The sequence below is a fragment of the Lontra canadensis genome, unplaced genomic scaffold (genome assembly GCF_010015895.1).
Source record: "Lontra canadensis isolate GAN:19392208 unplaced genomic scaffold, GSC_riverotter_1.0 scaffold103, whole genome shotgun sequence".
Taxonomy (NCBI): Eukaryota; Metazoa; Chordata; class Mammalia; order Carnivora; family Mustelidae; genus Lontra; species Lontra canadensis.
In genome coordinates this window covers 1,256,820-1,282,095 of record NW_022631097.1, presented here as the reverse complement: position 1 = coordinate 1,282,095, position 25,276 = coordinate 1,256,820, and the positions used below count along the sequence as shown (strand labels likewise).

At 40.9% G+C, this 25,276-nt stretch overlaps 1 protein-coding gene across 1 annotated transcript; it reads left to right on the top strand.

Moving 5' to 3' along the window:
* The first annotated feature begins 12,680 nt into the window (after positions 1–12,680).
* On the top strand, positions 12,681–18,455 carry GJB2 (gap junction protein beta 2). The gene is made up of 2 exons (XM_032838241.1): positions 12,681–12,770; positions 16,318–18,455. The coding sequence occupies exon 2, from the start codon at positions 16,340–16,342 to the stop codon at positions 17,018–17,020; it is 681 nt and encodes a 226-aa protein (XP_032694132.1). The 5' UTR covers positions 12,681–12,770; positions 16,318–16,339; the 3' UTR covers positions 17,021–18,455.
* Positions 18,456–25,276: the final 6,821 nt, after the last annotated feature.

The window sequence follows — 25,276 nt, the reverse complement described above, 5'->3', positions numbered from 1 at the left end:
GTATTTTATATTATAATTAGTACTCAGCTATGAGTAATTGTTTCTTTGTATATCATGTTTCTCTTATTTATCTCTTATTAACTAAGAGATTAGTTTCCTATTCAGAACATAATACAAGACAGTGTATACCAGACTGAGACAGTCCCTTTTTACTGGTAATCAGTATCTAAATCTTCAATGTTCAGAAAATAAAAGGCATAGGCTGAGAGAAGAATTAATCATTTCAGGTTAAACATTAGCCCTAAAAAAGACCTATGAGTGGTCTTTTAGATTCTGCTCAGAGAAGGGGGATGCCCAACATTCACCAGGAGCAAACATTTAGGTTCAGTACTAATACCAAAGAGATGTTCATCATTCAAAATGTGTCACAATCTCCAATTTACTTACAAGATGTTCGGGATTTGAAATTTTAAATTGTGCCTCTTCCCCAAACATGACTGTTCTAACACAAACAGAAGATGGATATATCCTCATCAGTTGGAGCTATCATTTATAGGGTCAAGATCTTAAGTTTCCCCTGAAGCACATCTGTCAAAACAGTGCAAAGTCCAGTTACAAAATCATAAGGGCCAAATTAATATAGGCTACAAACCATGGGTCCTCAAACACACAGCCCAGGAATCTCTATTTTTAACAAATCTCTGCGTTGCTTTTTATACAGGCGGCCTCAGTCCAGGTTCCCATGGAGCAGACAAACCTTTCAAATGCTGGTGGGCCCAAGAATTGCCTGACGTCATTTAGAATATTTGTCCACAGAGTCTAACTTAGTCAGCCTGGGGAAGTAAGGGGATCAATATTCTAAGTTTTCTTTGGTTATCCTCATACGAGTGGTCTTCAGAAACACGGACACACAGCATTTCAAGCGGGCCTTTTGAAAATAGCTCTCCCTGAAATATTCCCACTTTGGAAATGCATCTATAAGAAGTGTGCTGTGTTCATCCACAGGATGATTAAAACTGTTTTATAAATACTATAGATTGATTTGCTCCTTTTCGGCCCCTATGGACTCAAAACATGAGTTTGTCTGTTCAGCAACTTGTTCCACACAGGGAAGGGGAAGAAGCTCAGGCACTCACACCTGTGTCAGCAGTTGTCTTGCTCTGTCCAGCCCTGAGCCTCAGTTTTTCAGTGGACAATGTCCCCCATGGTCAGTCTATTCTCCAGGCTACTAAGCAGTTCTCTCAAATACCCTGTGGTCACCCATCATTCTCCTCACAAATAAATCCACATTAAAGACTTCTGATAAATTCTTTTCAGGATCTACTTTCTGTCTTTATCCTACTTAACTTTCTGCTTCTTTTGGTGCCACAGGCCTCACTTCTTTTTCTGCCAGCTCCTTTGCTTTGTTTCCCTGTGGCTATCTTCTTTCTCCTCTCTTTCAAACTGTTCTCCCTTATCTTCTCTGATATAGACAAAAGGTCAGAAGCCAAGCCCATCACAAGGTGAGAGCCCAGTGTCCCAGTTTGCTCTGTGTCAGAGTGGCTGTACATCTTGTCTTTGCAGATGCCTTAGATATAAATACCAGACAAACCTGAGGCAGAGTGCAATTATTTCAATGAAGGTAGTTGCTCAGAACACATAGTCCCTCTAATGATAGAAGTAGGTAGACTTCTGGCTCCAGTTGTTTCTTCTTCAACTCTTACTTCCTCCTTGATGCAAATGAATCTCTTTAACTTGGAGATCCTAATTTCTCAAGTGTCTACTACAAGCCAGGCATTACACTGGGCATTGTACAAGATGGGATGTAAATTTTCATCTTACAGAGAGGAAATAGGCTCAGAGGGCTGAGGCATTTCACCTCAAGCCATGAAATTGATACAGGAAAAGGCAAAGACTCAAACCTGGGTGTCTTTGACCCATTCCTCCATCAAATGCTGGGAGTGATGGAGAAACTAAGACAGACTGGACACCAAACCTCAGTTCTTCCTGAAGGCATTTTCCAAGACCCTATCTGCCCTCACACACTATACACCCCAGGGCAAAGACCTTGTGGGAGGAAGGTGCACAATAGCAAGACTGAAAGTGACCTGCATAGTTTGACAACAGCAATGACTTTTTATTGTTAGTAACATAGCCACTGGATAAAAATAATGCTCAAAAGACATTATCACTAAAAATAGAATATACAATCTTATATTTTATCAAAATAGCAATTATTTCTTTTAAAACTTATGATTTGTGGGGGGTAGGAATAGAGTGGTTGAATTATGGACATTGGGGAAGGTATGTGCTATGGTGAGTGCTGTGAAATGCGTAAGCCTGGTGATTCATAGACTTGTACCCCAGGGACAAATAATACATTATGTGTTAATAAAAATAATTTTAAAAAAAGAAAACCTATACTCTTTAATGACTATCACAAATAAGTTTAACATAACAGATCATTTGAAGTAATAAAAATTTCTAAAATTTTATCAAATGATATTTATAAAAAAAAATTTTTTTAAGTGTAATCCAGATTTTTTAACATTATCTATTATATAGTTTCAAATAATCAAGCAAGTTATTTCTGGCTCAAGTAATGGTGGGTTAGTTTATCCAAGACAAACCTTACTGCTGAGAATACGTAGAGAAGTTGAACAATGTGAGAAAACATGTGTAAAAAGCTCAGAGAGCTACCAGAGTAGCAAAGACTTGAAGGGCCAAAATTCTGGCCAGAAAAGATAAGCTGGGAAATGAACCATTTTATCCACAAGGCATTTGCCAATTTGCAAAAAAGAGAGAGAGGGACAGAGAGAGAGAGAGAGCTGAGCGCACAAAATCAAAGTTCAAAGACTGAACAGAATTGCTGGCAGTTGCATGGGGTGAGAGAATGAAATTTGAATTTGGGGGCCCACCAGAAGACAGGTTCTAGTAAATATTCCACCCTTTCAGTCTGAACCTCCAAAGGGCTTACTAGGAGTGAGAGCAACCTGAAATCAGACAACTCACCGTGACTAAAGCCAGTCTTTGATTGGATTGATGGTTGTACCTACCATAACTGCTTTTCAAAAGCAAAAATAAATGGTCTCCAGATGAATTAACATCAGTCTAAAGTTCTAAATTCTGCATTCAGATTTACCTTCTTATCTGCCACCATAGGTTCACTTACTACTCACAGTGCTGATCTTGAACCTTCTCTTCATTTCTGGCACCTTGGAACCTCTATGTCTTCATTTCTTTCACTTAGTTATTTATCACAATTTTTAAATAACATTTTGCTGAGAATTATTACGTCTGAAGGGGGAAGAGGAATCTTCTAGAATAGGTCCTACTGACATGTTGCCAGAAGTCCAAATCGCCTGGAAAAATCTTTTGCCTCAGTTACCAAATCTCTTTAACTCAAAATACATAATTTCTTAAAAAGACTTCCCTAAATACTGAAGAGATATCTATCAAATACATCCTTATCTCTTCTTCTTTCCTTTTTTCTATTTTGTTATTTCTTAATATTTCTATGATACGTGAAATAAAACTCAAAACTACCAATTTTTCTACTTGTTACAAGGTTTTAGAAAACATCTAGAGGAAGGGATCGGTACTGAGTTCTAACCTAGGTTTCGATTCCTGCTACTCCACCATGTACTTCTTTCCCCTGACTTCATACACCCACCCTTCTGTGACACCTTAATTTGTATTTTGGACCAGTAATTCACAAGAAAAACATAAAGGACAAAGAGAATTAGAGAGGATACAACACATTTTCTAAAAATAAATGTCTTAGGAATTGATCAATGAGAAAAATCCTCCATCAGGCAATTCACATAGCATGTTTAATGTAACTTTTATGAATCTAAAACCCAACCATGCTGGCACCCTGATCTTGGACTTTCAGCCTCCATAGTTTCAAAACTGTGAGAAAAAAGATTTGTTTTTTAAGGTACTTAGTCTATGCTATTTTGTTATGGCAGCCCAAACTAATAAAGATAAGGAGTTTATCTATTTTGTTAATAGTTTCAAAAAACTAAACTTTAGCTTTGTTTGATTTTCTCTATTTGTTTTCTTTTTTTAAAAAGATCTTATTTATTTGCTTGAGAGTGAGAGAGAGCACAGACGGAAAGAGAGAGGCAGACTCTCCACTGAGCCAAGAGTTCGACTCTGCCCTCAATCCCAGGACCCTGAGACCATGACCTGAGCTGAAGGCGGTTGCCCAACTGACTGAGCCACTGAGGTGTCCATCTATTATTTGTTTTCTAATCACTGATTTATTATTTTTTCCTTCCTCTTCTTACATTGTTTCATTTTTTCTTTTTTTCAAGCTTCTTAAGGTAGAAATGTAGATAATCAATTTTAAATTTTTCTTCTTTTTCTAATATATACTCTTAAAGTAAAAATTTATCTCTTAGCACTGCTTCAGATGCATCCTACAAATGTTGATGTTTTTCATTTTCATTCATTTTATTTGAAAGGTCTCTTATGATTCCTCCTTTTACCCATTTATGTATTGTTTAGTTCCCAAATATTTGGTATAGTAAGTACCAAATATGTATAGGTAGGTAGGTAGCTAAGTAGGTAGATAGATATAGAGATATAGAGATGGTAGATAGATAACTAATTCTGCAAAGATCAGAAAATATACTCTGTGATTTCTATTCTTCAAAATTTATTGAGACATGTTTCATAGTTCAGTATGTTTTTTCTCAGCAAACATTCATGTGCACTTTAAAAAAACGTATATTATGCAATTGCTGGACTTAGCGTTCTATAAAGGTAAATGAGGTAAGTTGGTTGATTGTATTGTTTTGATCTTCCATATCCTTGCTGATTTTTGCTCAGTTATTCTATTAATATGGATTTGATCATTTCTCTCTTTGGTGCTTTCAGTTTTGCCTTATATATTTTAGAGCTCTGTTATTTAGTGCATACATTTAGGATCGATGTCTTCTTTGTTTGTTATTATTATTTATTTGACAGAAAGAGACACAATGAGAGAGGGAGCACAAGCAGGGGGAGTGGGAGAAGGAGAAGCAGGCTAACTTCGGAACAGGGAGCCGAATGCGGGGCTTAATCTGGAGACCCTGGGATCATGACCTGAGCAGAAGGCAGATGCTTAATGACTAAGCCACCCAGGTACCCCGGGATTGATGTCTTCTTGATGAAATGATCACTTTGCCATTTAATTTGTCTCTTTAATTCTGGTAATCTCCTTATTTTGAGGTGTACGCTGTATGGTATAGACACTCTATCGTCCCTACAATTTGGGTCCGCTTTATATATATTTTTCCCAATGCTTTAACATTCAACCTACTTGTGAGTCTGCTTCTATTGACTGTTGTTTTTTTTTCTCCTGATTATGGATCTCATTATCCTGTTTCTTCACTTGCCTTATAATATTTCACTCAATGTTGATTTTTCATATAAAAGAATTTCCAGGGGTGTTTTGTTTTCATTTTTCCAGTTGAGTGCAAGTCTTTTTCTCTGACAGATGACCAGAATGAGGATTTGATCATTCAGATCTCATCAAGAGTCAAACTGATCTGGGACTGAGCTGTAGTGTTAATTACATTGAGTGTACCTCTGATATCTGATGGAAACAAGGACATTTCACTTTGCCATTCAGTCCAACCTCAGTTTCCTACACATCCGCTGAGGAGTGCTAGTCTCTTCTATTTTGTCATTGTTTGAACTAAGAGGAGGTTGAGACACAGGTGTGATATAGCCTTGGCTCATTTTGAAATTCAAACACTGAAATTGTGTAATTCTCTGTTTTTCAGCCTTGCCTACACTGACATTTTATTGTAACACTGGTGTAGGGGGTGGGGATGGGGGAAGTTGATTGTTAAGCCAAGTCATTTATGTTTGCATTTGAGGCACTTCTAAATTCCAGTCTATCTGGAAACCCATACTGTTATTAGTGTCTTGATTGTTTTTCCTCAAGTCTGTAAAGTCTCTTCATCTATGAGAGACCTGCTTCACCATAAACCAGGAGCTTTCCTCCAGATATGAAAGCAGCTGCAGCTCTCTGCTCACCATCACTTCCTATAAATCAGTTCAATAAAGTTTAATCTACCCAACTGTTCTTCCACAACTGCCAAAGACTTTCATTTTAGCAGATTTTTTGTTATTTTTACCATAGGATTAATGGTATTGTGAATGCTATATTTTAATTAGAAGCAGAAGCCATAATGCTGTTCGTAATAATAGCAAAAGTTTGGAAACAATTCAAATGGCTATTATTAAATGATTTTTAATTAAATTATTATGTAATCATATAAGGAACACTATGAAGCTATGTGAAAGCATGAGGAAACTCTTTATTTGTATAATAATATTCCCATGGTATATTAAGTGAAAAAATCAAAATGTAAAATAGGGTATACCTTTTGTATAAAAGAGGGAAGAAAAGCCATCTATTTTCATATAGATTTAAGTCACATATACATTCATTTCATCTTCATATATATAAATTCTGAAAAGACACAAAAGAAATGAGTAAAAATGTTTACCTCATTGTATTTTGAATGTCTTGATTCTTAAGACTCAGTTTTCAAATCTGTAGAATGAGATTAAAAATACTCTCCTCAAAGAGTTATGCAATAAAATAAACATAAAACATTTGGCTTACTTCAGGATATCAAGTTCTGGATAAATGATTAACACAATGACCTTTGTATTGGCCTATTCCCAGAGAGTCTTTCATTTATGTTTATGTATTTTTATGTGTCAATTAAACACTTTAAATTAGTCATTCAAATATGTTACATTTGCAACAGCTTATTTTTTTCCTTTGGTGAATTATAAGCAGCGACTGTCTTTCCAAGGCCTATCCACCTAATAACCTCATATGCAATATCATATAGCCTATAAGAAAAAAAATGACATCACATGGTGATTGAGATGATGATATCCAGAACCTCCAAATAGACCAATACCATCTCTGCTGATGATACAGAGTATACACAGGAGCCTGCATATCGCTAAAGAGAAGAGCCTAGTACTCTAAATTGCTCACTATCACTGATTTATTTCAAAGACAGTAAAGAAATCATAAAAGACATAATGTTTATTGCCTCCTCTTTCCCAGAGCACAAAATAGTTCAATAGTACTTTTTCTCCATCTGGTTCTTTAAATACATAATCCATTAAAAAGACTAATCCCATGGGGCACCTGGGTGGCTCAGTCGGTTAAGCATTGGACTCTTGGTTTCAGCTCAGGTCATGATCTTAGGGTCGTGAGATGAGGCTCCCCACTAAGCAGGGAGCCTGGTACCCTTCTCTCTCTTTCTCTCTAAAATAAATAAATCTTTTTTTAAAGACTGATCCATGACTTTTGAGCATACTAGACATTAAAACACACACACACACACATACACAAACACATATATATACACACTCAGATTAAAGAGGGTCCTTAACACAGCATACTCAGATAGGGAGGAGAGCACTAGAAAAACAAGTCTAATGGAAGGAGGTCATTTACCAGCTTGAACTAAAGTTCTCAAGCAACCCAACCGCCAGTAATTCTCAGCTTGTAGTTTCTGGGACCACTGGGCTATAAGCTCAAATAAGGCACCGCAGAGCTAGGAGGCTGCTCTTAGGGCTTAGATATCGCTCCTCTTGGTACCAACACCACTTCACCTAGGCCACAGTGATTTCTTTGTTGCCTGGAGAGGGAATAGAACTGTAAATTTCCAACTGGTGACAGGGATCTACAGCAAGAAGTACATTTTACATTGAGTCCAGTACACACATGACTATGTGAGTATCAAAACACAGCAAATATTTTGTGAAACATTTCATAGAATGTTACTTAACCCTTACTAAGAGCAATTTATTCTGATATTTTCTATTCTGTTCTATTTCATTTAATTTTGGGGGGAGGGGGAGGAAAGAAATTTCTTTCCCAGGACAAATAACACTAGACTATAAAAAAAGATTATCCATTTTTCTCCCACGATCTTCCAAGTATCTGCACTTTAAAAAAATTTCCCGGCAAGTCTTCCCAGTGCCATCTACTGTGCCCTCTGGGTATTGCAAATGCCTTTTCTTTTTCCTGCCACAGAAATTTTTTTTAAGCATGAGATTAAATCAGAGAACTCTACATACCAATATGTTCTTCTTTGCCTAAAGTAGAAATGGCTCTGAAACAGTTTAAGAAGTTTAGGTTAATAGCTAACATGCAAATCCAGCTTTGAATTATAAGACACAAAGACTTCATCTCCAATTCCAGAAGATGGGCTTTCCAAGTCAGAGAACATCCATATGATGGGACCTCAGGAGCAAAACTGACCATGCAGTCAGTGGCTTTGAGAGTGACAAACTTAAATTCAGGACATTCTACACTAGCATTTCACAGAAAGTTGCTGTGGCCTATCAAATACAATATAAGCAGGGAATCTCTCTATAGTCCCTTGTCAAACTTATGCCTGTATTTTTTTTTTACTAAAGCAACTCATGAGTGTTTACTGTACCCTAAATATTCCAAAAGCTCTTTAAAATTATATATAACACAATGTGGTTGTAATGCAAACTAAAATGTAGAAATCTCTCCTGTTTCTTTGGAATGATGCAGAATTTTCATTTTAACAAGTCACCATAGTTTATAGAGTATAATTTTTATATTCACTATATGCAAATTTTCTCTACCACTTTGCTTAGGGAGTTATAGCTTTCAATTCATTTCTGACCAACATGTGCTTTTGATACAAATACCTTTGGAAGTGTCTTTGTGATTGCTCCACTGTCTGCTTAAATAATCATAAAAAAGCTACACTAATATTTTTGCAAATAAGAGCATATGCTCATCCAGTAAAACCACTGCCTTGCCACTGAGACACATCCAACAACAAGAATTTTCTCCCAAATATTTTATGTGTGAATATAAGAACAGAATGAGGAAAATGGAAGGGCTTATAACAGTTTTAGTCACAACTCAAAAGCTGGAATTTTTATGAGATGCCTTTAATTTGAAAGTGAAGAGAAAAACAATTAAATTATTGAAGTCTGAGATCTTTCCTCTTTTTTTAACTCTTTGGATGTAAACAACTGATTTTTCCCCTAAGTGATTTGATATTACCTATTTTCAGAATACATAATGAGGGCAGGGTCAATGATGCAAAGAGAAATCATAATGAAACAGTATTCTCCTGTAATAATTATTCACAAAAATTCAAAAGGCTCACACTGGGACCACTCCTTCTTTTAAATTATATTATCATATGTAAGTTGTTATTACCCAGATATGCCAAGGGTTCATTATATCTTCAGTTTCCAACTACAATTTTGAGGAAGGCTGAACTTTCTGGATTTTTTGTCAATTATTAATATGATTAATATTTCAACAGCAAAGTCAAGAAAATAAGTGTAGACCAGTAGCTAATGTTTCTAATAACTAACAGCTAAGAGACATTCAATGATTCTAACTTGCTCTAAAACTGCCAAGGGTTAGGACAGGGGCTCCATTCTTTCACAAGACTCTTCTTGTCCTGAAATATTTTCTGCTCTATCTTACATATGATTTGTGAGTCAGAAATTTTACTGAGACATTTCTATGTAGATTCAGATCATCATTCCCAGAGGGAATCCAAGGGGCAGCTGGCAAGTAATCATCCATTAAAATATGTAAAGACATGACATTTTTCTCACACCGATTTCTTACAGAGGAGCAACTTTTTTCTTTCTGGTTTATTTAAAACAGATGTCAAATTAAAATGCCAAATAGCTTTAAATATTAGCATTTTACCTTATAACCTGACAACTGCATCACTTTAAATACCTGCCAAAAAAGTTCAACTCAGTTATAAACACCTGGGATTTGCCTCCTTGCTCCTAAGCATGTATATACAAATATTCGTCATATGTATCTTTGACACTCCAAAGTGACAAGGTGTAGCTATCAAAGCTCTTCGTCAGTTAACTACCAATAGCTACTCGATAAGTGCCTGCTTCTTCCTGGGAATTGTTTCATTTGAGTTCAATTATTCCTGGGAATTGTTTCATTCAAGACCAATTTTTCCTGGGAATTGCATCATTCAAGACCAATTCAGAAGACACCAGTGTTTTTTCCATAAGGCCAAGTAAAAAAATATTCCCTATATTATTCAGTGCCTATAAATTAATAAGACAAAGGTAGGCCAATCAAGCAGCAGACTCACCCTGATCCTCTGCCATGTTCTGTGGTGCTGGGAAGAGGGCAGAGCTTTCTCTAAGGACTGGTATGTTCAAAGATGAAAATATGTCAAAACAGGGCAACCCTTTAACAAAATGATGCTTTTTACCAAAAAGAAAAAAGTCAGCAATAGATGATGCTATTCACAAAACGATTATAGGATTTACAAAAATACTAATTTCTGCTTTGATTTGCTAATTGTATATATGTCTAAGCTCATGTGGAAATGAATTCAAATACCCAAACTTGAGATTCTTTTTCCATCTTACGTCTTCTTCTTTTCCTCCTGAACTGTGGAGGACACAAAAACATATATTTAAGATTTTGTGTCTTAGAGGAACCCCAGTCTGGTAAGGAAGAAAACACCAACACACAGAAAAACAACACAAATCACACAAAACAGAACAAATTCAGGTTACAACTTAAGAGCTATAGGAAGTCTAGCTATATAGCCCCAGATAGCAGTAGCTCTGATATACAATTAGCCACACACTAATTGTGCAAATAGGGCGAATAAGTCTGGGAAAACACAGAAAAGGAAGTTGAACAACAACCTGTAATCAAGAGACAGACACTAAAACCTAAGGTGAAATATTTCAATATGGGAAAGTGAGTCAACTTTCAATCTCCAAACTGTCTTTACCAGCAAGCTTACAGTGGTTCTAGACCCTTCCTGCATTCCAGCCCAGAGTTCTAGACAGCACTGCCCCTGCTGCCCTGGGGGGAAAAAATGAAGGGAGGGCCTACCTGCCAGCTCCTCACAGTCCCAAGACACCTCCCATCTCAACTCTGATGTGTGCTCAAACCCAGGAGGTTTCTCTACTCCACCCATCTTTGCCTCCTAATTTCTAAAAAGCCGATTCAGCACATCTCTCAGATGGACCATGTAAGGGCTTTTGTCAGCTCTTGGGGCTTTGTATTTTCATGAACAGACACTCCCTCATTGACTAAGATTTAAGAGCTGGAAGGTGGGGTAGTAACTGCAGGAAAAAATTCATGTTAGCCCATACAAGAATGGCCTAAATTGGCCCATAGCAATGGCACACCAATCTGATAAGGAAAAGTCAATGCTTTCACGCATTTAATGGTGGCAATCATGGGAAATCCATTTCTGAGGCTAGATCTTCTCTGTCAGGATGAATCATCATCTTTGCTTCACATAAAATTCACCTAAGGAAAGATGAGCATGAGAGCAAGCATGCCTGCACTTCCACACTGGCTCTCTTTGCAGGAATCATGAACCAAGTTACCTGAGCAGGTAACAGCCACTGAGGCTTGACATGCCTTTCCCAACGACGGGCCTGCTATGACAGTTTTAATTCTCCATCCACTGCATCTCCAGATATCAAAATACCCAACGAAACGTGGACAGTGAGACCTCATAAGCCGAGATCAAGCTTCCAAAAGAATTGAACAGCCCGGGATCTTCTCCAAAAAACCTATTCGTGGTCCCCTTTCATGGTGTGTGTGCGCGCGGGGGGGGGGGGGGAAGAAGGGCTGTAGACTTCATTCATACTTTCTTTCTTTCTGAATAATTTGGGTCTCTCCCACCTCAAATTGAGTAACCATCTTGTGATTTCCCACCTGTGGAAGGGAGGAAGAAGTGGGCAGAGCCTAGGTGCCGCACCCTTTGCCGCGGTGCAGATGGCTGGACACCCACATCCAGGGCCCTCGGAGAAGCCCCATGCCAACCTTGGCAAGAACAAAATTTGTCTCCCCCACCACCTCCAACAACAGCCCTTGTTTAAAAATGGTCGATTCAGGAAGGGAATTCAAGGTGGCGTTGGCTGAGTTTGCTTTTGCGGGAAGAAAGAAGCAGGAACTTGACCAGCCCGATGGCCCCACCTGCTCTCCCTCTCTGAACCCAAATTCCAAGGAGGAAACAGACCCTGCGCCACCCTGCTGCAGCGGAGAGCCTCGCAAGGAACTGGAGCCTTCATGGCCTGAAGTAAAATCTTCAAATCGTTGGGAACGTCTGTTTTTCTAATAATTAAAGTGTATGTGTGTATATATACACACATACATATATACACACACATATATATACATACATACAATAGTACTGTCAAACTAGTCCAAGTAGAAATAACAATAACGGCAACAACAGCTATCCTTTAACCCCACCCATTCCCTGAACTCAGGGAGCGGAGGCCTGGGGCTTTGCATCCTGTTCAGGTCACTAGGCTCAGCTTCCCCCAGCTCTGACCCCGCGCGGAAGGGCTAGGGTGGCGAGGGGCCCCGGGACGCTTGGGGACCCAGGGGATTCCAGGCGCTCCGGTGTGCTTGGGGCACTGCGGACCCCAGGATCTCCAGTACCTGGGGGGCGGGGGCAGGGCGATCGAGGGAACCGTGTCCCAGGGAAGTTCTGGCTACCGGGAAGGCCGTGCGCGCCCCGCCCGCAGCACTGGGGGCGGCCGGACAGCAAGGAGCCTCCCCCTCCGTAACTTTCTAAATTGCTTCAGGGAAGAGGCGGAGTGTGGCGTGCAGTTAAAAGGTGTCGCAGGGCAAGCAGGTGTGGAAGACCCGACGCGCCTGGCGCGCTCCGCTCTCCCGGACTCTCAGCCAGTCGGCGGCGCCGCAGCGCACAGAGAGCGCCGAGGCAGCCTCCGTCAGCACCAGCCCAGACTCCGCGGGAGCGCACAGCCGCCACCCGCGACCTCGCGGAGCGCTCCCTCCCGCGCAGGTGAGGCCGCGACGCCGGCGCCCAACCATCAGCGCCCCGGGACTGCCTGGGCTGGGGGACCCCGCTTCGGGAGGGACCCAGGGACGGCCTGGGCTAGCGGACCCGGCGCCGGGAGGGACCCCAGGACGGCCAGCTGGGGGACCTGGACGCGGCCCGGGAACCCAGATCCCCCCAACTGGACCCGGCGTGCACTGAGGCCCCTGCATCGTCCTTGTCCCGGGCAGTCGCGACAGCGGACCCGGGGCGGAGGGCAGGGGGCGAGGGTGAACTTCGGGAAAGGAAGTTCCTTCGGCAGAGCTCTGAAATTTGAATCGGGCTGTTCAGGCCGGATTTGCAGCGGCGCGCCGGGGAAGGGGACGTGGTAACAGAACCCCAGAGGCAGTGATCGGGTTCGGCGCGCGAGCGGGGGGAGGGGAAGCCAGCCAGTCGGAGACAGTTCGACCTCGGCGTGATTGATTGTCGATCATATTCCTCCGAGGAAATTCTCGCACCGCTGCCGGGTTGCTCTAACTGTAGCCAGTAGAAGTTTTTAATTGGCTGAAGGCTTAGTTCATGAAGAAAATTCAATTTCATTTGTTAAGCAGGAAGCCTTTACAGGAGGAAACTGACCTTTACCTCCTCACACTGTCTTTGCAAAGAAAATCACTCAGGTCGAGGTCCGGCAGAGATTACCTAGAACTCCCTTCCCCTGTGAGCCCAGAGACCCAGACCGAAGCCTAAATCTGAGTTAAGCTTCTCTTTCTCCTAAACAATCAAGAACGTTTATCTCCAGGTGGCTTTTCCAGCTGGAAGGAAAGCTTTAGGACAGTTGTTTACAAATGAGGTAGTGTACAGCTGGGAAACGTACTCTTTAGGATGGCTGTTTTGACCTTTCAGTGTTCCCTCAGTGAAAGGGGGAAATAAGCCTAAATGGTGTGTGTCTTTCAGTTTTCTGATAGCCGGACCCGTATGACCATGACCATTTACTTGTGACTCTGTCTTGAAATGTTTGGTGATAGCCATGTCCCCATTAGCCCTTTGAGTCTCTTTCAAAACTAGTGTGCTCAGTCAGGCGCAATTACAGACACCTGTGAGGGGGTGGGGGCGCTCTGTGGGTCGGTCAACCATCCAGAAAGTAAGGATTGAGAAGTTAAGGGGTAAAGAATTCCTTTTGCCTTTTCTGCAACCCGGTGATTCACCCAGTGCCTTCCCTGAAGAACAGAACCAGCTCCTCAACTCACTGCTGGCAGAACGCCAAACAATTACAGGGTGGTGTGGGCAAGATAGGAGCCTGCCCATGACCCATCTGCCAGGTCAAGAAAGGCAAGAGAGCAGCTCCCTGGATTATTTGAATATTGAGAACAATTCCTTCTTGAGTTCTAACCTCTACCTCATTCGGGGAGCAAATTTTAATTTGCTCCTCTTCCTAAAAGGATCTTTAAAACAGGTAGTTGCAATTCAGCCAAGAACTTTAAAAAACAACAATAATACAGGGTGTGCTTCGAACTGAATTTTTCTCAGCTGATGATGATTGGACTGGTTTACAGAAGAATGTGCGATCTTTGGTACTCTGGAAGAGGCAAAGGCATAAGCCTCACCCATAGGTTTTTAGCCAGATGTATTGAATTAAACCATGGACAGTTTAGTTCAGTGAGTGTTCTGCTTTCCAGCTGGTAAGTGCCAGAGAGGAACTGGACTAAATTTCATAAAATTGTTTGGCTAAAAGATGAATTTTGGTTCACCTAAGGATCTCCCAGACAGTCTGTGTCTGAAGAGTCAGGGCTTAACTGGGGACTAAACCCTGGTTTCTTCCAGTTGATGTGTCTCTTGTGGAGCTGAGTAGGGCTAAATGTTTCTCGAGCACATTTCAGTCATACATAGTTTTCCTGGCTGTGACTCTTCTCCACCTCTCTCCTGCCTCCTCTGGGCAAGGTTGCTTTGGATGGCTTCAGCCAGACCTTGATGCCCCACAACTGAGACCAAGATGAGGCACAGTGATGAAAGGTATTCTTTCCATGCCTGCTTAGGAAGTCCATCAGGAAACAGGACCCAACTTGCTCAAAATGAGAGCATTTAACATAAGAGAAGGAGGATTTACTATCAGCTTAGAAGGTGTGGAAAACCTATCACTCACCAGAATTGTAGAGAGGTAGAATCCTGTTTACAAGAGGGGTTGATTGAGACAGAGGGGGTGTAACTATGAATAAACGAAGACACCTCCTATTCTGGGCTGAAGAGAAAGCCTCTGTCTCATGAAACATTGATCCACAGGCTTCTCCAAATCCCTTTTCAATGAGTAATACATTACCCCTGCTGGCTTTGGTTCTGCACTTAGATACAGTGACTCACCCTCTAGGGCCAGTGATGGGGGGAATCACTGAGTTAAATATTCTGTCATTTTTCTTAATGTGCCTCTTTAGAAACATTTCTAAATTAAAACCAAAACCCACAATAAAAATGTACAGTTACAGCAATTACCAAACAGATATCCCTCAGTACTAACTGAGCAATCAGTCCCAGCATGGCAGTGAGGACCACAAATCCATAAAAAAGTTTGCCAAAATCCTTGCAGAGTAACTTTGCTCCATATGGATAGTAACTATCCATAGATAGTAACTATCCATAGATAGTAACTAACCTGTTCCTTTCTATGTAGAAAAAGGAAGTGAAGCCTTTTGTGAAATTTTAACTTGGGAGTGCCTTAAATATAAACTTTACCGTTGGTACCAGTCATTTCACTACTGCACCCCAAGTCCATGAAAGTGAACTGAAATATTTTTAAGAAAAGTGGCACAAGGGCTCCTGGGTGGCTAAGTTGATTAAGCATCTGCCTTCAGCTCAGATCATGATCCCAGGGTCCTGGGATTGAGCCCCTTATCGAGCTCCCTGGAGAGCCTGCTTCCTTCTCTCTCTCTCTGCCTATTTGTGCTCTTTCTCTCTGTCAGATAAATAAAATCTAAAAAGAAAAAAGAGAGAGAGGAAAGAAGGGAGAGTGGGAGGGAGGGAAGAAAGGAGGGAGGGAGGGAGGGAGGAAAGGTAGGAGGGAGAGAGGGAAGAACTCTGCAGGAAAATGTCCCACTGGCCTTTAAGGAAATGCTGGCCTCAGCTTGTATCAGTCCCCATGGTACCATCCAAAACTTGGGGCTAGCAGGCAGATGCAACAGCTAAGTGCTGATGGAGTGCTGAGTAACTCAAGCAGAGTCTGCAGAGAGTTGGGTCAGCACTAATTAGTACCTTTAAGTTAGTGAATACTTTTGCTTGTGGTGCTCCTCCCCCAACCCCCAAATCTTTATTATGTGCTAAACATCTGGTGAATTATTCAGGTGAATAAACTACTCTTTATTAGAGAACGCATACAAACATGTTTCAGGTGATTTGGGAACTACGCATCTAATCCTACACAAACTAGGTTGGTTTTGTTTTGACCTTTTTTGGTGAGGTTGTGTAAGAGTTGGTGTTTGCTCAAGAAGAGATTTGAGACTTAATGCCTTTCCTGGGACCCAGAGAAGTCTCCCAAATTCTGTCCTGACTAGTCACTCCTATATTGTGTTCACTTTGTCTTTTCCAGTGCAGACCACCCGGAGAAGAAGATGGATTGGAGCACACTACAGACTATTCTGGGGGGTGTCAATAAACACTCCACCAGTATTGGGAAGATCTGGCTCACAGTCCTCTTCATTTTTCGCATTATGATCTTGGTAGTAGCCGCAAAGGAAGTGTGGGGAGATGAGCAAGCCGATTTTATCTGCAACACTCTACAACCTGGGTGCAAAAATGTGTGCTATGATCACTATTTCCCCATCTCTCACATCCGACTCTGGGCCCTTCAGCTGATCTTTGTGTCCACACCAGCTCTCTTGGTGGCCATGCACGTTGCCTACCGGAGACATGAGAAGAAAAGGAAGTTCATTAAGGGAGAGATAAAGAGTGAATTTAAAGACATTGAAGAGATCAAAACCCAGAAGGTCCGCATTGAAGGGTCACTGTGGTGGACCTACACTAGCAGCATCTTCTTCCGGGTCATCTTTGAAGCGGTCTTCATGTATGTCTTCTATATCATGTATGACGGGTTCTCCATGCAGCGTTTGGTGAAATGCAATGCGTGGCCTTGTCCCAATACAGTGGACTGCTTTGTTTCCAGGCCCACGGAAAAGACTGTCTTCACGGTTTTTATGATTGCAGTGTCTGGAATTTGCATACTGTTAAATGTCACTGAATTGTGTTATTTGCTAATTAGATATTGTTCCGGAAAGTCAAAAAAACCAGTTTAACACATTACCCAGCCAGCGGATAAAAGATAGGGAGAAAAGGATGAGGCACAGGTGCTTTGCTGTCCAGGCACAGTCACCAGCATTTCCCAAGATCAAGATTCTTATCTTAAACACAACCATTTGAAACTGCTCTAGATCTCAGTGAAACTCCAGATGCCTCCAGCAGAGCTTTACTCTCCTGAAGCTTGAAAACAAAGGCATAATTCTATGCCTATACTGATTTGTACTACAATTAGTTCCAGTAAAACCCCATGCTGGAAGGGGTTGTGGGTGTAGGTACTCTCAAATTTTAAATAAAGGACATCAGCATTTGTTTCTCTTTCTTTGAGGAAAGGAGAGAAACTCTGAGTTCTAAAGAGGATGCTGAGAAGTTTGGGTTTCTTCCCTTAGGGCTCCCTTTGCCGCATTCCCTGAATTAAAGGTGAACATAGAGATCCTTGATTCTTTTATTCGCTTGGAAAGTTTTAGTCTTTAACAATGGGCAGGGTTATCTAATGCTTCAAACTCTGTCATGCTTTTTTTTTTTAAGTGAAAACTTTAAAATGGGTATGTTCTTTTGATCTGCAAGATGTTCTGAAGCCATTAGATGTTCCTCATATTTCAAAGGCTCAGATTATGATATGCGTGCAACTAGACACTATCACTGAATTTAAAATATGGCCTTTCAGTTTTGAAAAATTTGCAGTGCCTGAGAAGTTGTTTGCTCTATTAATTGTGGTATGTAGCGCATGAAAGCATTTCAGCCTCTCACACGTGAAACCACCTAGAAGTACTTAGTGATGGCTTATAACAGCAAAAGGCCTTGTTTCCAAAATTTAGGTGTAATTCTGCATGAGAAATATGGACTGGAAGGACCACCAACCACCCCCAACTACAGGCTGGCACAAGACACCTTCTTTCCTTTACAGTGTTTGCCTTTTCCATTACTGTGGTAAATGGTAGGTACACTGATTTAAAGAGGTTGCTTGGGAATATTTTATAGCCACTGTACAATTTAATGGTGCAGAACAAAATGGAGCTTCAGAGGAGTACTTACTATATTTTAAAGAACAGATGAAAAGACTAGACTCTAAATTCTGATGACTAAAAACGAGTTTCATCTACTTTAAAAGTTTGCTTCCCATTTCAGCATCCAGTTTTCTTAAGTGAAAATAGAATTGATAGACCTTTGTTTTTAAATAGAAACTAGAGTTTAGAAAAATATTTAGCAGTTCTATAGGACAAATTGAACCCTAAAATTATCATTGTGCTTGACATGGTTTCCAAAAAATGGTACTCAACATATTTTAATGAGGGTAAACATTTTCCTGTTGCCAAGAATAGCATTGTAAAAACATTTTGTTATAATAAATAGCTTTAATTACATGCTTTTAATAAAATAATTTTGTAATGTCTCAAATGTCACTTAAAATATTAAAATATAATTAATTCATAAAATAGCTATTTAAAATCAATTATAGTTTTTAATAGAAGAGCAAATTTTAATGTTATCTATTACCTGTTTTGTATGCTAATATTTTCTATTTTGTAACCCAAATGGTTAAGTTACCAGGGTATCTGTCCACCGTTCTGGGATTCTTCTACCCACTTACAGAAAAGTATCTGTTATAGAAAGCTTGACAGGGGAGGGAGAAGGAGAGATTATTTTTGCCCAACCACATGCTCCCCTCAAACAGGTTTCTGACAAACACATGCAGTGTGATGTGTGGACAGGCTTTGTAAACTGGAGAATGCCAAGATGGGTTTATGTGACCCATTTTGCTCCTAGAAGAATCATGAAAGCTGACGCTTAAAAATGTGATTTATGGTAAAGTTTGGCCAAGGCATGAGAAAAATTCTATAAGGTGTCTTTTCTAAGGGATTTTATTTCTGTATATTTATATGTAATCAAAACTGGTCTTGCGAAACTGCTTTTTCTTCCTTAGTGCCCTCTTCTATGGGAAATAAGCCTGACAGATCAGCCTGTCCCTGTGTGTGTGTGAGTGCCTGCTGAAAGGCTTGCCTGGCCCTCAAGTGTTCTCCCCCGTCAGCCAACAATGGTTCCATCCTTTCAGTAGAATAAACCTTCAGCCCAAGGACCGCAAAGTGTTTTACACATTAATATTTAAGGATATTTTTATGGAGAACCACACACCATATACTTTTTTAATGGATTTAAGAGGACAAAAAAACAGGGGTGCCTAGGTGGCTCAGTCAGTTGGGCAGCCAACTCTTGATTTTGGCTCAGGTCATGGTCTTGGGTCATGGGATGGAGCCCCTCATCCGGCTCTGTGCTCAGCAGCAAGGTCTGATTGAGATTCTCTCCCTCTCCCTTTCCCTCTACGCTCCCCCCACCACTATCTCTCTTTCTCTCTCTTTAAAATAAATAAATCTTAAAAAAAAAAAAAAGGCAGACAAAAAACAGCCAACTTTCATCCTAGTAATAGAAAGGGAATAAAAAATGTCCCTGGCCATCTTCCACAGTGTTCTGCATGCAGCCTGTTAAAACAGCACATGATTTTTTAAATAGATATGTTCACTCTTAAAAGCTATGAAGATTATTACTCTCAAGGTTTTAAAAGACTGGGTAAAAGTAATTACAGATTACTGCAGACCACTTTTAAGAACTTATAGAGAGGTCTGGCCACATGCCTGAAAATTAGAGCTTGAACTCTGAACTTGAATTTAATCCTCAATATACATCTCAAATTCATCATTCGTGCTAGGTAAGAGAAAGCTTTGCTTATTGGTTGATTGGTTGGTTTTTAAAGATTCTGCCAAAGGATCTTGTGTCTGGTTGGCTGCATCAAGGCCACAGCCTCACAGGCCTCACACAACCCAGCCTCCAGGAGGGCCCCGGCACCTGCAGAACATCCAGGTATGTGACCTTGGGAGCTTATAATCCCCAGGTGCAGTCCAGCTGCTACTTCTACCTGCAGTAAACTGGCCCTGGTGGCCTCAACTCTTCTGTAAATATATAACTGTCAAAGGTGAATTGCAATTAGTATGAGTGAATCAGGGCCAACTTCGGAAGACAAAGTTACTATTCTCCAGGGCGGTCTGGCCTGAGCTGCCCAGCACTGCTACCACTGACCTCAACGGTCAAGTAGATAGCAACAGGCAACATGCTGAGAAGGGTTTATGGTGGGTAGTCTGGAGCTCACTTATTTTCTCTGGACCTCAGTTTTCTCATCTTAAAATGGGCTTACTGAATACTTGCCAAGTTTACTGGCAACCAAATACAATAATTGATTTAAAAGCTTACTATGTCGTAAAATGCTAGGTAAAATACTGCCATCTCTTTTCCGTAAGATAGATCCCAAGCTGGAAAGATGATCGGTGGTATTTTAGATAGAAATGACTCCAGCAAAGCTTGATAAACTGGCCACTGGAAAAAATGCATATTTACACTAAGCCTGAACTAAGCACAATAGAGAGGGAGAAGAGAGAGGAGGGTCTGGGTGCGAATGTCACAGCACAAGAAGGGTGATAACAGCAATGCTGCTCTACTGGGAGTAAAGTCCACAGGGCCATAAGGTTTCCATTCATCTAGTTAGAGTCTCTATAACCAAATGTTTTATGCATGTGATCTCATTTCGCCAGCTGCCCTGGCAAAAACAGTCTTTCATTCTTTTGAATGGACAGGGACGGCGCCCCTCTGGGAGGTAACACCCTATTCAAAGGCCAATAGCAGACAGTCCTATCACACAAAGGGTGTGGTGGGTTGAACTACTAGAATTCTCCCAATGCACTTAATTCTGGAAGCTAGTTGCCAAAACCATAGGGACTCCCCATCTTTCCCAGTGTTGATAGGGTTAAGAAGGAGTCCTGAAGCCTTGAGGGACTCCATTCCATTCCTGTGCATCTTGAATTATTCATTTACTCAGCCAATATTTAGAGTACCAACTGAGTGCCAGGAACTACTGGGCACCGGAACTGCAAACAAAAGAAAATCTCTGCCTTCATGTTGAAGGAGGCAGTCTACAAACAAATCCCTGTCGATTATATATGCTGCAGATAAGTGCAACAGAGAAAAACAAAAGTGCATAACGGAAATAAGAAGGGCCAGAGGCAATGAGAATCCCTATTCAGTATAGGGTGGTCAGGGAATGCCTCTCTGCTAAGAGCCTAGAATAAATGGAGAAGCAAGCCAAACTGGTATCTCAGGGAAGAGTCATCCAGGGAAAGAGAAAGGCCCGGACACCAGAGTCAGGGACAGAATGGGAAGAGATGAGGTCAAATAAGGCGGGGGTGGGGGGTGGTGGTTTGCAGATAGTACAGACCTCCTGGGGCTGGAGGTCATCAGAAGAATTCCTCATTGTACTCAAATCTGCCTGTTTATAACACCAGCTCACCAGCATCTGTTCTGCCCTCTGGTGGACCCAAAGTAAGTCTGTTTTCCACTTAATAACCTTAAATAGCTGAGAACAGATCCCAGTTCAACCCCAACTTTATTTTCCAGCTCCATATTTCCCTGTTGGTCATACATTCGTTCATCAATATTAAGCAACTACTGTGTACCAACATACTAGTTACCAGTAAATAAGAAAGAAAATAACAGGGGCACCTGGGTGGTTCAGCTGGTTAAGCGTCTGCCTTCGGCTCAGGTCATGATCTCAGGGTCCTAGGGTAGAACCCCACATCGGGCTCCCTGTTCAGTGGGAGTCTGCTTCTCCCTCTTCCTCTGCCTCTCCCCTCCACTCATGCTCTGTCTCTCACTTTCTCTCTCTTAAATAAATAAAACATGTTCTCTAACCTCTGGCAGGCAAGCAGTGGTAACAGTACCAGGAGTTTGCAGGCTCCTCCTCAGGACAGGGGGCTACAGTACACCAGTGTCCTCCAGAAGGGAGATGCGGCCCTCTAGCATGGCCCAGCACTGGGGTGACTCTTCTAGACACACTGACTCAAGTGAGCTTTTTAAACGCTCATCACCTTTTCTCACCTTCAGGTACAAGACCACCAAGGTGATTTATGTAATTACAGAATTAATATATAAATATATTTGCACTGAAAATTAAATGCAGAAGTAAATAAAGCCAAATGTGAAGGTCTCATTTCACAGTGCTGCTTAGAATTACTAACTTCTCCATGTAAACGCATCCAGTCTTTTCTCTATGCGATTGCAGTTACTTCTATACATATACACACACACATACATAACCACTTTGCATTTCCTGCATATTTTTTTCTGTGATAGCTTCTCACCTGGTAATATGCTTTAGAAATCTTTCCAGGTCACTATGTATAAATCTAACTTGTTCTTTTTAACAGATATACAGTATTCTGTAGAATGACTGGGTCATAAATTATTGAACCATAGCCTTGTTCATGAACAGTTGCGCTGGTTCCAAGTTTTCAGACTACTCCCTCTCCCCTTTCCTTCCCACTGCCCTGCTCCCACCTCCTACCAAACTTTGTACACAAGCATTTTTCCAACCTAAACACAGGCCTCTACATTTTCCCTGTTGAATTTCATTTTGCTGATTTTGGCTCATCCCTCTAGTCCATCCAGATCTTTCTGAGCCCTGTATTCAGATTATTGGCAATTCCTTCCAACTTTATGTCATCTGTCAGTTTAATTAGCCTGCTTTCTCTATAGTTATTTAAGCCAATAAAAATGTTGAGTATGGAACAACCACCCAGTATTTCCTTCCAGCTCAACGTCAGTTCATCTTATCAGCATGACTTGAGTTTGGAGTTTTAAGGATAAATGTACTTAGCTGCATCTAGTTCACAAGTTTTTATCTTAATAGTAAGGATATTATGACAAATTTTGAGTATCTTACAAAAATACTTAAGAATATTTATCATTTCATTATCCATTTTAAAAACACATCTATTAGCTCCTCCTATGTGCAGAGCATTGTCCTAAGCCCCTGGAGAGTGCAAAGATGATTTTAAAGGGTCACAGTGCAGAGGGAAGATATGTATGACATGGTTACCTTACAAAACAGTACGGTGTGGAACCAGCAGGATGTGACAGGCACACCAAAGCACCACAGAAAGAGTTCAGGGTGTGAAATAGTTTCTTTTGGGGACCCACATAAACAAAAAGCTAAATAATGAAAAATGGCAGACTTTTGCCATGAAAAGACCTGAGACTAGTAGTTAGTTTGGCTGTTTCCATTTCTTTGAGAAGCTAAATAACTTACCAAAGACTTTTTCTACCACTCCATGTTTCTCAGAAGCCCTTAGTCCAGACTAGAATAGAACCCCCAGAGATGTGGAAAGCCTCTCTCTGCTGCCATCTGCTGTCAACCAGGGTAACTACAGGGCGCGGCTTCCCTCTACGATGGGGGGGGGGGGGGGGGGGGGGTGGAGGTTAGCCCACGGCTCCCGCCAACAGCAGTTTTCTGTAAAAACCCCTATACAATTTGTATGTCTTCTTTGGAGGAGTGTCTATTCATGTCTTCTGCCCATTTTTTGACGTGATTATCTGTTTTTTTGAGTGTTGAGTTTGAGGAGTTCTTTATAGATCTTGGGTTCATCATCATTAGCCATCAGGGAGATTCAAATCAAAACCACATTGAGATACCACCTTACACCAGTTAGTATGGTCAAAATTAACAAGACAGTAAACAACAAATGTTGGAGAGGATGTAGAGAAAGGGGAACCCTCTTACACTGTTGTGGGAATGCAAGCTGGTACAGCCACTCTGGAAAACAGGATGGAGGTTCCTTAAGAAATTAAAAATATCTTATTGTATGGTGTAAGAGAATGGCCAAGTTTCAATCCTTTATATGTAGCTGCCCAATTTTCCCAGCACCATATATTGAAAAGAATGTCTTTTTTCCATTGTATATTTTTTCCTGCTTTGTCAAAGATTATTTGACCATAGAGTTGAGGGTCCATATCTGGGCTCTCTATTCTGTCTGGTCTATGTGTCTGTTTTTGTGCCAGTACCGTGCTGTCTTAGTGATCATAGCTTTGTAGTAAAGCTTGAAATTAGGTAACATGATGCCCCCAGTTTTGTTTTTCTTTTTCAACATTTCCTTAGCAATTCAGGGTCTCTTCTGGTTCCATACAAATTTTAGGATTGTTTGTTCCAGCTCTTTAAAAAATGCTGGTGGAATTTTGATAGGGATGGCATTGAAAGTATAGATTGCTCTAGGCACTATAGACATTTTAACAATGTTTATGGATAAAAGACCTCACCATGAGACAGGAATCTATCAAAATCCTAGAGGAGAACATATGCAGTAACCTCTTCAACATCGGCTACAGCAACTTCTTTCAAGACATGTCCCCAGAGGCAAAGGAAACAAAAGTGAAAATGAACTTTGGGGACTTCATCAAGATCAAAAGTTTTTGCACAGCAAGGGAAACAGTCAACAAAACTAAGAGGCAACCCACAGAATGGGAGAAGATATTCGCAAATGACACTACAGGCAAAGGGCTGATATCCAAGATCTATAAAGAATTCCTCAAACTCAACACACACAAAACAGATAATCACATCAAAAAAAAAATGGGCAGAAGACATGAACAGACACTTCTACAAAGAAGACATACAAATGGCTAACAGACATATGAAAATATATTCATTATTATTAGCCATCAGGGAGATTCAAGTCAAAACCACATTGAGATACCACCTTCCACCAGTTGGAACGGTCAAAATCAACAAGAAAGTAAACAAGTATTGGAGAGGATGTGGAGAAAGGGGAACCCTCTTATACTGTTGGTGGGAATGCAAGTTGGTGCAGCCACTTTAGAAAACAGTGTGGAGATTCCTTAAGAAATTAAAAATAGAGCTACCATATGACCCGGCAATTGCACTACTGGGCATTTACCCCAAAGATACAGATGTAGTGAAAAGAAGGGCCATCTCTACCCCAATGTTCATAGCAGCAATGGCCATGGTCGCCAAACTGTGGAAAGAACCAAGATGCTCTTCAACAGATGAATGGATAAAGACGATATGGTCCATAAATACAATGGAGTATTATGCCTCCATCAGAAAAGATGAAAACCCAACTTTTGCATCAACATGGACAGGTCTGGAGGAGATTATGCTGAGTGAAATAAGTCAAGCAGAGAAAGTCAATTATCATATGGTTTCACTTACTTGTGGAGCATAATGGATAACATGGAGGACATTAGGAGAAGGAAAGGAAATGTGAATTGGGAAAAATCAGAGGGGGAGATTAACTATGAGAGACTGTGGACTCTGAGAAACAAACTGAGGGTTTTGGAAGGGAGGGGGGTGGGGAGTTGGGTGAGCCTGGTGGTGGGTATTAAGGAGGGCACATATTGCATGGAGCACTGGGTGTGGT